Source organism: Thalia democratica, chromosome 7 (assembly GCF_965202585.1).
Source record: "Thalia democratica chromosome 7, ktThaDemo2.hap1.1, whole genome shotgun sequence".
Taxonomy (NCBI): domain Eukaryota; kingdom Metazoa; phylum Chordata; class Thaliacea; order Salpida; family Salpidae; genus Thalia; species Thalia democratica.
The window spans coordinates 65846035-65859279 of NC_139171.1; the positions used below are offsets into that span (position 1 = coordinate 65846035).

The window sequence follows — 13245 nt, forward strand, 5'->3', positions numbered from 1 at the left end:
TTCTGGCGTTCTTATGATTTTATCTTTTAAGTGGTTAATTGAACTTATAATGTCTTCATAGGTTATGAAAAAATTTTGCATCTTACTACAATTCTTTTGGGGTAGCTTAAAAGACTGGTAACTCTCGTCTTTTTTAAAAACTTTTTGAAAATTTATGTTAAAAAGTGTTGCTATTTCAAAATCTGAGGTTACTGTTTTGTTTTTATCATTATCATATAAGAGATGTATGGAATTATTTAACTTAAGTTTAGATTTCACGTAGCTATAAAACTTTTTTAAATTTGGGTTTTTGCAGAATTTGTTTTCATATTCAAAGTTGTATTTTTTAACAGCTAATTGATATTCTTTAGACTTGTTTTTGTATTTTATCAAAAGTGATTTATTTGTCTTACTTTTTTTGTATAGATTCGCTTTTTCTTTTAATAACTTTTTAATATGAGATGGATATTTTTTACTTTTGTTATTTTTAGAAAAAATTGGAACAAAACGTTTGATTGAGATTTGGATTGAGCTGATGAATTGATCGTAGAAATGCTGGAGATTTTCTGAATTTTTAAATAAAGAGGTCCAATTAATTTTTGACAGGAAATCATTGATGCTTTCAAAATCTGCTTTTTTATAGTCATATGAGACTTCTTTAGCAATAGGTACTATTTTATTTTCAATTTTAATTTTTAGTGAAAGCAAGTTATGGTCACAAGTGTTTGTTAATGGAAAATTAGTTGAGTGTGATATGATTCTATCTAGACCAAAATGATTGCAAATTATGAGATCAAGAATGTTACCATTCTTATGGGTTGGATTTTCAATTACTTGGGTTAAAAAATTGTCTGTACAAAAATTAAGAAAACACTCATGGGGTTTATTGAAATCTGTGCTAGGAATCCTCCAATCTATATTTGGCATATTAAAATCACCAAGAACATAAAAAGAACACTCTTTTGGAAAAACCATTTTAATCATTTTGATTACATTTTGAACAGTCAGTGCGCATCTAGCAGACAGTGGAGGAAGGTAGACACAACAAAATCTTAATTTCATCTTTTTAAAAATTACATCTACACATAGGTATTCAAAATTGATGTTGCTAGTAGAGATAGAATCGTTTTTAACTTTAATTACTTTAAGCGAATTTTTGAAAAGGATAGCAACACCTCCACCCCTACTAGACCTATCACTTCGGTAAATGTTATAGTTAAAAGGACACACTGTGGCATCGTTGACCTTATTAGTCTTAATAGATGTATGTCTGAAAACTATTTGCATTAGTAAATACTTAAACTATTTTAAATGAACGCAAAAAAGAGAAGCAATAATGTTTAACAGAAAAAATTCAATACTTATTTGTAAGAACTATGGTGTATAAAAATTAACAAAGCAACAAATTAAGCAAATAAGTGTTTCTAATAAAATTCAGTTGAAATAAAGTCAAAAGTGTGTGAAATATAAGCATACAGAAAGACATTGTGTACATTAAAGATAAAAGAAAACAAAGCATTGTGCAATAAAAAATATAGAAGTAAATAAAAAATACTACCACCAACTGAACTACTAACTAAAAATAAACAAATGTTAAAAAAATACACTAGAGGTAAAATAATTTATATAACTTAAGCGAAAAATAAATGACCATAAAATTTTAAAATATTCCAAAACGAAACTTAAACTGTTTTTTATGAAATTCATGACATTTATCTACTCAGACCACCCAGCTAGATCTACATAGTTTCAATGACGTCATAGTAGCAATTACATGACGTCACAAAGCCTCACTGCAAACCAAGCGTGACGTCATAAACGTATTATGACGTACAAACCTTGACAGGGGTGGAAGTTTTCGGGGTCTGATGAAAACCCGACGGGGGTCTTGAGTCCAAAGATCCACTTCTGCTCACCCTGAATATGTTTCTGGGGATTTTAATTGCAGACTTGGGGCGTTTGGGGATCAACTTAGGGGCCAACTTGGGAGTTGATTTCGGGGTGGTTTTTGGGGTTGTTTGAATGAAGCCACAAGCTGAAGAGCTTCTTTGCTTTACAGGATTTTGCTTTTGTAATAAAATATAAAAACAACTAATAGTTTATCACTGAACTGAGCAAAAAAATACATACTTGAAAAAGAATCTTAAAAGCGACATTATGAGTAGTTTAAGTCAAGTTTAAGTGAAAAAGTAAGTAAAAATAGAAACTATAAGAAACTGTAAAACAGTATTTAAAAGCTTGAGAGACATAATAAACTTAACACAAAAATTGATTTTTTTAATTTTCAGATTTTTTCTTTAAGTAGTTTTCAGAAAATTTCTTATATAAAAACTTAAAACTTATGTTATATTATCATGTTTTATTGACAGAAAAGTATTGAAAACATCTTTCAAAGTTAATAAAACTTCTTTTTCGTGTCATGAAAAGACTTTTTTTTATGTTGATTAAATATTTGATTTCCGTTGAACACAAAAAACTTTAACCACAATGCACATAAGACGCAATTTAGATGTAAAAAACTAGTTTTTAGTTCAAAATTTATGTTCCAATCAAAAAGTATGTTAACAAGATCCTAGGGTTACATAAAAAAATAAAAAACTTGTTAAAAGCTTTAAAAAGTTTGTAAGAAATATACTTACATAAGAATTGAATACTTTGATTACAAGTTTTATTAGGAATGATGTACAAGTTTACACTGTTTAGTTTAACGATCTTGTAAATTAAGTTCTTATATTTAAGACTAATTATCTTAAGCAGAAAGTTAAAATCATTACTACAAAAATAAACTACATTAACAATTTAAATAATTAATGTTATAATAAACAAACTAACATTTTGTTGACTGACAAATGATGATGTTCTGCAAATCGAAGTTCCAATGCTGTTTAAACTGAAAAAAAATTAAATAACTAAAACTACATAAATCCTTACAATTTTCTAAAAATTAAAGCTGGTATGTAGTATATATGGTTTAATATATAAAATACTTAAAGTTTTCTTTTTTTTCAATATACAAATGCTAAGATACTTGTAGCTTAAAATTAGTGGTTAAAAAATCAGCTTAAAGTAAGACAAAACGTAATTGCATAATATTAGCTATCGCATTACTAATAAAGTTACAAAATTAACTCAATAAAATTCAATTTTAATATTTCTTAAATAACAGTACTACAGTTAGAGAACCTAATGTTGCATAATTTCAAATTTATTTTGTAGTAATCTATTTATGTTTAACAACATTCCAATAAATGTTGTCATTCAAAAACGTTTAATAGTTTAAATTAAATTTTTATTGACATTCGTGGTGTTATTTATATAACATTTGTTAATAATTAACTCAAGCTAGAACGCATATTACATTTTCATGGAAATTAACTTAAAAACTTTTTATGTTTTTTTTATATTGTCACGTACTGGGAAGTTTTAAATTTCGATAAATTAAACTTTTGCCTTTCAAAGTTTTATCTGTTTTTTTTTTTTTTTGATTGGAAAAGTAACTTCTAAAGCGCCTTCATATTTTTTTTCTATATTTCAAATAAGCCTTAGTTTGTCATTTAGCAAAGTATTTAAATAAATAAAAAACATTAATTCTTCATTTCGTAAAATATTTTTGCAATTTGTTTTTCTTCAGTTTTTTGACTAAAACATTTTTAAACATACGTCATAATGTACAAGCAATGCACCGGTAAACCTTAGAATTAATTTTATAACAAAAGAGTTAAAGTAAAGAGGAAAATAAAGTATACGCATTTAAAAAACTTGAAAAATAATCCACAGTGTTAAATAAAGTTTGAGAAATTAATATCCAAAGTTTATCCAAAACAAATGATACTACAAATTTTTTAATGTTACGAAACAAAATCTATATTCAGGTATTGTGATGACTTTAAAAAAATTTACGTCAGAAACTACCGGTAAACCTTGGAATAAGTTTTTGCTAACAAAAGAGGTAAAATAATGAGAAAAATATGACAAACATCTTTAAAATTTTGCAAAGTATTTTATGTTGTATAAAAAACATATATTTTTTATTTTAATTTAGTAGTAGTTTTAGTTTTAATCATAAGTCGGTACTATTGGTTCTGAAGTTAAAAAATTCAAAATAATTAAATATTTCCTTAGTCTAAACTTTTACAGCTTGAAGTATTAGTGGTTTATTTATAGATTTCTTTTAAAACTTTCATTTAAAGAAACTTACTCAATGTGATTAAATCTTTTTATATTACTAAACTACACTACAATACAACTACACTACAATACAAATTCTCATTAAAATAGCACATTAGCTAATTAAAAATAACACACCAGCTTACTGTGTATTGTATTATTTTTACAACCCTTTTTTTCTCACAAACTTCAAAGTTTTTCGTCACTAATGACATACCACCCCACATTATTTACGTAACAAAGTTTTTTTTTGTGTAATTACAGATTAGGACGCAAACGTTGCGTATATTTATTCAAAATTAAATTTTGTACACAATACTATTTTTAGCACATTTTATATTGTTAGTGGCAATTTCTTACAAGTTTTATTTTATATTTTACTTTGAAGTATTTTGTGTGGCAACTTTAAATCAAACTAAAATCTCTTGAATTGTCGTAGAACAAATAAATTGATTCTTTGTAGTTTTTTTTTGCAAGTAAAGTAAAAATAAGCTTTTTTTTAAACAGCTGAAATTTTTTTACTGTGAGAAAGTTTCATTATTGAAATAGATTTTAAAACGTTTAAAAACATGAAACATAAAGTCTTAAAATAATTGTTTCGTCCAAGTTTAATGATATTTTCTGAGAAAATATCTCAACCATACTAAGAAACATTTATTTCAACAACTTATTAGTTGAAATCAGCTTAAAAATTTACACAAATAGAAAATAAACTTTGTTTTATGGTTTATTATTATTGTTGAAAACTTAGAAATAAATATTCTTTAGTAAAATTGGTTTGAAATAACTAAACAAACTTTTGATTTAATACAAATGAACAAAACTTCATATGATTACAATCTAAATGATTTTAGTTCTTGTTTGCAAAAATGTTATGGGTACTAATAACATATTACTTGGAATATATACGGTTTTAAATCAACCATATACACATTAAAACTAATCCGTTTGGATAACATAAGAAGTCTAGGAAAGTTGAAACAACATAAATTTATTTTCCATGAATTAATCAAAGTAGTAAACATTCATAAAACAACATAAAGTAGTTTTCCATGAAATTGTCAAGTCACGAACTTTCATAAAACATTTTTTTTAAAGATTTCTTTAAACAATTTATTCAATATACAAGATTTCTACGAATTTCAACGGTCTTTAAGTTTACAGTTAAAAAATACACTAAAGAAAACTAGTCAGAGGAAACGATACTTTATAATAATTTTAATTAATGCAAAACAAAATATTAAATTAATTAAAAAAATTTAAACATTAAAAACATCATAAACCTCTTACATATTTTAGTTTATGTTTTATTAACCATATAGACAAACTTATTTATCGTACTTGTTTATTTATTTTCGATTATTATTAAAATTATCACCTGTTTTGTGACGTGTTAGTTCTTCTCCTGTTGTTCAGCGTGTTGCTAGGAAACCCTCCCTGGTAGCCAGCTTGCTTGTTGCCATGGAATCCCGGTGATTGGTTACCATGGAACCCTGGAGACTGGTTGCTATGGAATCCTGGTGAGTTCTGGTTTCCAGGGAAACTTCTGTTGCCGGGTGACGCGGGTGGTGACCGGAAACTAAGACGTCTGATCGTTGACGTCATTTCCTCCTGTTGTGACGTCATAAAATTAAGTTAACTTTTGTCATTCTTAAAGTAAATTTGCAGAAATTATGAAAATTTCTTAGTACCTTATATTAAATTGCAAAACTATATGCTAAGAAGTTTTAAAAAACTTTGTATCTATAAGTATTAGCATGCAGAAAAAATAAAGACAAGTAGTAACAAAAATAACATAACATTTTAAATACAACTATTTGAAATTGACGAGATATACAAAAAAAAAAATGATATACACACTTTAGTTTCTTAGTTTTCAAATAATTTTTATTTTTAATTTTGTTTTTATAAATCTTAACAATTACTTTAAGTAGAAAAAAATTAAATAAAGTTAATTAAAAAAAATAAAATTTGCTAGCGAATATTTAAAATATAAAAATTACAAAATGTACAGCTTTTGTTATAATTAACAAAGTTTTAAACAAGGTATTAAACATACAATATCTATTTTTGAACAAAAGGATTACAAAGAGTAAACAAAAGAAACAAAAGACAGTTTCCGAAAGCACTTAAAAGTTTGGTAGATAAAAAGCTTTACTGCACTTGTAAAATTTTAAATTAGTCATGTGTGTATTTAAACCACAAACTTTATAGACTTTCCATGACTCCGCGGTTATAAACACTTTGAAAATTATTTAAATAACCTAATTTGAATATTTTGTCGCTGTTTTTTCAGTTCTATGCACTGAAGAGTTTTTGCATTAAATAAAAATCCGTACACATTAGAACTTAGCATTACAGTAAATATCAGGTAAAGTTATTTATACTCTATAAAATGCAAAGCCATAAAGGTTAATGCTCAAGTTCTGCTTTTATGCTCTTAAAACTGCAGTTTCTTTTACATGTTTAAATCTTAAAAAAGATGCTTTTCAAATGCTTTAAAATATGATTTAAACACATTAGTTATGTTAGTAGGGTCAAAAAAGTTCATAGGAAATTAAATTGTTTTTGCTAAATGCATACTAATTTGTTTTACTTAATAGTTTGTTTAAAGATAATAACAATATATCAAACAAATACACATTGTTTAGTACAATATGTTAAGTTTTGGTTTACCAATCATTAACAAAAAACCTATATAGAACTATTTTAAGTATGATAAGTTTAAAATAATATACTTATATTATTTTTAAAATGTAAATATTTGTATAGTTGTACAAACTGATTGTATTAACTAGTTCTAACTCATACATAGACCTAAGCTAAGTTAACTATTGTTAAGCTTAGACTTATAGCAAAGTTTAATGGAAGTTTATTTAGTTTTGTATATATTGCAGTTATACAAAACTTGTCTAGTTTAACTAGTACAACTTAAAATGTGAGATAAATAAAACTCTACAACAATTGCATTAATAAATTCATAGTTAGTATAAAATTGTTTTTGGTTTTCTCCAGCCAACAGCTGCTTATTTTTTAGTGACATCAGTCGTAAGTGTTATTGTTTTTATTATTTGATACTTAAAAGTTAAATGAACATAATTCCTGATAAATACAAACTATAACTAACAGAACTGTCGTGTGGTTTACTTCCATGTTTAGTGTGTTGAACCTTCATATACTCCTGAATGTAATCTTCGATCTTACTAGGGAGCTGCTTGGGATTCCTGCAAAGATCGTGAATATTCGTGCAAAGATTCTCGATTGTCGTTGACTCGTGTCCATATTTTACTTGTAGGTTCTGTTTAAATATTAAAAACTCTGAATATTAAATTAATAATTGTTGTTAGTTCATGTCTATACTTTACTTGCAAGTTTTGTAATGCAGGTTAAAATATTTACTGAAATAATATTTGTTTTTGATTCATGCCAATATTTTACTTGTAAGTCGTGTTTAACTAAACTAAAATTTATTTTATTTCAGTTCAGTGTGATGATTCATTATAAACAATAAAATAAGAAAATATTTATTGACTTTTATTTATAAAAATCTTATACTAGTTAGTATAAAAGTAGCTAAAAGATTTAAAATAAGTTATGGAATTTAAAGAAATAATGTCATAATTAAATTAACTTAAACTCTGCATAGCATTTGAATATAAGTTTTTTTTTATCTTATTAGAACATACCAACACTAAATTTTATTACGTACTTTAAAAATCACTTGCATACTTTATAAAATAGAAATTTTGTAGACATTGTACGTATTTTTTGAACTTTTAATTTTGTAGTAAAATAAGTTTAATAGTTCATTTAACGCAATATCACGAAATAGAAAAGTTTTAGTTCCGAAACATATTCAAATTACACTTGCTTTTTATTGAATTTTAAATTCATGTGAAATTTTATAGACTAAGTGCGTATTTTGCGAAATTTCATTGTAAAGTATGAATTTCAATCAGCGTAATACCATGAAACATTAGGTTGACCAAGTTCAAATTTGTATAGAACTTTTTGTTGAAATGCGTCAATTAAATTTTACATGTGTATCATATGATTTTTCGGAACAGTTTATAGACATTTTCTTTATTGTAATGTCTGTTTTCGTAGTTTAGATTAAAAAAGATAAAAATTTTCAAGTTAAAACAGAATTTAAAAAAAATAGTTAATGTGAATTTTATAAAATATAAGTTTAAAATAAAGAATTTCAGAAACTTAACAACTTCCCAATAAATTACTAATAAATAAAAGCTTGTAGTTCTATCAAATAAATTAAATTTTTCAAAATAATGCAAATAACATGTAAAAAATCTTTTCTAATTTGATTTATTTGCAAGAATGCAAGATAGAGTATATTTTTAATCTATCAAAATTTACTTGATGTAATCAATTTAGAGGTCAAAAAAGTTTAAAAAATTCTAAATTGCTGAACAGATGCTTGTACAGATAACATTTGCACGTTTTTTATCTTTAATCTCAGTATTTTTTACATAATAAAATTATAAAAATTTTTCATGTAGTTTTGGGTGTCCTAAATATCGAATAAATGCTTTAATTAATTTTTATTCGCTTTTATCATTGACAATAATAAAAACTTGATTTCTTCAAAAAACATAAGTCTATTTAAGGTTTAGTTCTTTTTAAGTTATCTTTCAGTGTGGTAGCGTTATTGTATTTAAATAAATTTAATGTATTAACTAATATTGGTTTTGTTTATCTTTTACTTAATTCTAACTTATAAGAAATCTAGTAGATTTTAATAAATTACACTAATAAAACTAATCTACTAAATTCTATTTAATTTTTTTTATACTAATACTTAAAGAAATAAACAGTAAAGTAGCAAGCTTTTATTTAATTAATATATTTCTATGTTTTAATTAACCAACCAAAAATCTAGCAAACGAAGAATAAAGTAGCAAGCTTTTGTCTACTTAATTTACTTCTATGTTTTAATTAACTAACCAAAAATCTAGCAAACGAAGTGGCAAAGTAGCAAGCCCTGGTTCTCTCCTCAACAAGCAAGTTCCTCAGGTGACTCCTTTCGATCTTCTCCAGCTGACAGATCCTCTCCTGCACATCTGAGTTCATGTGGATCAGTAGCTGCTGGTTCTCACTCGCTCTTATTGTTCCTGTCAAAATATTTCGTATTCAGTTTTTAGTATTCAAGAATGTAATAAGTTGATTAAAGTAAGTGCGTTAAAATAAAATGTAATAAAACTTTAATTTCTTCTTATCCATATTGTTCTTATTATAAACTAATTTTTACAGTTAAGATTAAGTAAATAACTATTTTATGATATAACCAATATAATCAATCTACTTGATTTGTTTTAATTGTCTAAATAAACAACATAAACTAAAAAACATAAAATCTTAAGTTGATGTAATTAACCAACTAAGAGTTTCACTTTTTGTAAACAGACTTGGTACAGTTAAGTTAAATTAAAGTACTATACTGAATATAATATTTAACACTATTAGTATAAAAATAAAACGACGGTTTTGAACAAAAAATAACTGATCAAAAACATAAAAAACATAAGTAGATAAATCTAACCTGCTTTACGTAATCCTGTCAAAATTTTTGTTATTAAATTGTTAAACTCTGTATGTTGGGTTATTTTTTAAAAAACCAATTTTTTACAAAACATTATTTATACTCTATAGTGTGTTGAACTTAGTTTAATTTTAGAAAAAAAAATAATAGGAAAAAACTTCCATAAACTACTATCGTTAACTTATCAACTTTTAACCAATAAAAATATTTCTTACAAAACAGCATAACGGTTATGAATTACAATAACAAGGTTATTAATCATACAAAGAAGTATGTTTACTAAACTATCGGATTAAAATATCGCCACACCTTTGTGCAAACAAACTTGTATTAGAAATACATTTATCACAGGTGTCATCTTTAAATGTTAAAACTTTGTAATGAAAATTTTATTAAGGGATTAGGAAAAATTATCAAAGTTCAAAACAGTCTAAAGTCATTTGTTGAAATATAAGTTGTCTTATTGTAATGAATACATAATATGTTATTATAAAACTTAATCTTTAAATTTAAAGAAGTAATCGAATCTGAAAATAATCTTGTTTTTTATTTGATATTTTGTTTTTATATTTATAAATATAGGAAGTTATAGAATTTATTTATAGTACTTTTCAAAGTATTGAAGCTTTAAGTAGAACTTTAGTGCATGCTATATCTTTGACAAAAACTTTTTTAATAAGAAAAATATTTTTAGAAATTTTTATTTGTAAAAAACTCAACTAAATAAATGTCAGCTTTTATAAAAACATAAAACTCATGATTAAGTTATTACTTTTATGTAAAATGTAGAGTAAAATTGATTATAATTCTACTCAGCTTTTTTCAAAATAACACCTATTTGTAAATAAAAAGTTATTCATTTTTTAAAACCAAGTTAACAAAACATTAAGCTTTTCAAATTCAGCAAATGAAATTCAAAGTCACCACACACATACTAGTTGATTGAGAAACTTAACTGAACACAAACAAAAGTTTCCATAACAACTAACTGATGCGGCTTAAGTACCACTCAATAATCCAATTCAAATACGACCAGCGTATATAGACAGATATTTACCACAAATATTTATATTTATTTATTTATTTACCACATATATATATATTATAGTAGAGAAGTATGTATGTTTACCATAAGTATATTCTAGTATGTTCCACATAGAAAAATTATTTGTCGTTATAAAATTAGTTCACAAAGTTTCTTTAAAAAACAATTATACTAAAAATTTTGACACAACTAAATTTCTTTAAATAAGCAATGAAATTATTTTAGTAAATTTATAATTAACATATATTAACATAAATTTGTTCATACCATTAAAAGTTCTAATATAATAAATACAGGTTATTATTATGTATTTTTAAAAGTACTCTGCTAAACAGTTTGCAAAAATATATAACAAAGCTTAAAAATGTGTTTACTACTTATGCATGTTCTGAGTAGCACTTAGTAGCATACTATGCAAAATAGAGTTTTAAATACAAGCATAGAAAAACAGCTAATTTGTTTACTACTTTTTCTATAAACTTTTGTCAAGTGCACTTTAGTACATCAACTTTTATTGTGTTTTTAGCTTTTAAGTTTCTATTTTTTACAACCAATGCATCAAAATGTCACTTTTAACATTTTATACTATTTATAAAATGTATATTAAGGAACATATTTATAATTTTTAAAATAAAATTACTTTTATTAACGACTAAAACACAATAGTATTTCAAAAAACTGTTTTTTTTTATTAATTTAAAACAGTTTGTACTTTCAAAGGTTTTTGATATAATCTTTTAATTTAATATGAAGTATAACATATCTTTTCAGTTTTAGTAATAAATCAGTAATTATAAATAGAAAACAATCATTTAATAAACGTCACTGTTAATTAAAGATTGCTTCTAAACAACGTAATTGAGCTTTAGAAGGATTACAACCGAACAAAGAAGCAAAAATATAATTAACTATTTTGTCTTATATATTTTTTATTTTATTAAAATTTACCTTTTTTAAGCTTTCTTTTCATTTTGTTCACCTCGGCACTTCGCTTTTTGATTTCGTTCACATGTTTTTTTGTTTCTGTAAAAAATATAAGCTTAAGTTTTTTTTTTCAATCAAGTGTGTTTTAAAAATTCAGTACACATAAAAATTATAAATATCTTTTATATTACAAGTATATAATTATTTTTTTAAACGTTTTTATTTTCTACACAATTGTAATAGATAATAAAACAAAACATCGTTTATATATAACGGTTATATATAAAAAAGCTACTTCTTTTGAAAATTTCGGTTTCTATAACAACTACCACCAAAACATTAAATTAAATTCAAAGTTTAAGTTAGAATATGAATTAACAGCGACTTAAACGCATATGTTAGGCGAAAAACTTAAAACTGCTAATTTATTATTTATAACCTGTAACCGAAAAAAAAACTTGGTAAAATTTTTGTTTTACTTCGAGTTGGTAACGCAAACTTTATTAGCAATACAACAGTATAGGAAAGATCGACAAAATATTTTTTAAAGATAAAAAGGATTATCCAGAAACAAACACTGCTGTAATTAATTAAATTTTATCAGGTAAATATTTGCATTGTAAAAATTTCAATTGTTTGCTTGGACTTTTGTGTGTTAAATCAAAGAGTTTTGAAGAAAATAGATGAAATAGATGTTATAGGTTTTAGTCGTGAACTTGGTAGATAAAGAACGACCTTTTATGTTATAGAGTTGATCAAGTAAGTATCAGTTCAATTATCTTAATTAACATTAATTTAGTTTAAAGGTCAAAAAATATATAGTTCAAGAATTAAAAAACTATAAATTTTTCTAATAACAATCGATAAAAAAATAAATGTTTTCCGTAAAAAAAAATGTTAAGGTTTTGTTACTAAACGGTTTTTAAAAATAGAATTAATGAGGTATTCTAAAAAATAAATGATAAAAGACTTCTTAACTTCTCACTGCTAGCATAAAGTTATAAGCAATTTTCAGAACCCTTAGGACTACTACAAAACACCCTAACATAATTTAATTTCTAAAATTCATTTTATAATAGATAATTTATCAATATGTAACTCATATCATGTGTAAATTCTACATTTATAATTAAATTACTATGTTCTACTACAAAATAAGGTAATTTTAAACACTCAAATGAGACTTATAAATAAATAATCAGTGTCATGTGTAACGACATACGATCATTGAGAAATGTCACCTATAAATTATTCACTAGTTTATTTTCCTTGAAGAAATACTATTTGAATGATTATACAAAAAATATTTAATCTTTCAAGAGTTGCACTTAACTTTTAAGTAAAATTTTAAAAGTATTATAGCATTTGAACTTAAAAGTAAACTTTGAATAATTTAGTAGCTTACTTTTTGTGTTTTTGAACGAGTATTTGATAATGAATATGTTTATGTGTTTAAAAAACTACTTTTTTGATTTCTATTAAAGTTTAACTTAACTACCAAAAGACGAACATAACAAGTTGGGTTCTAAGTATTGTTTCAAAGTAATAAAATATATATATGTTTATTAAACTT

The 13245-nt window shown here is 24.5% G+C and overlaps 1 protein-coding gene across 3 annotated transcripts in view; it reads right to left on the reverse strand.

Moving 5' to 3' along the window:
- The window catches only part of LOC145840242 (uncharacterized), a 35832-nt gene that overhangs the window by 8839 nt on the left and 13748 nt on the right, over window positions 1-13245 (reverse strand). The window contains exons 6-11 of one of the 3 annotated variants that reach the window (XM_082947433.1): window positions 11697-11771; window positions 9109-9275; window positions 7274-7444; window positions 5525-5757; window positions 2812-2869; window positions 1818-2030 (exon numbers count right to left, since the gene is read on the reverse strand). In XM_082947433.1, the coding sequence (XP_082803559.1) occupies window positions 1818-2030; window positions 2812-2869; window positions 5525-5757; window positions 7274-7444; window positions 9109-9275; window positions 11697-11771 (917 nt within the window). Of the gene's footprint in view, window positions 1-1817; window positions 2046-2811; window positions 2870-5524; window positions 5758-7273; window positions 7445-9108; window positions 9276-11696; window positions 11772-13245 lie in introns of all 3 variants that reach the window. The other 2 variants (XM_082947432.1, XM_082947434.1) reach the window with 2 other exon arrangements.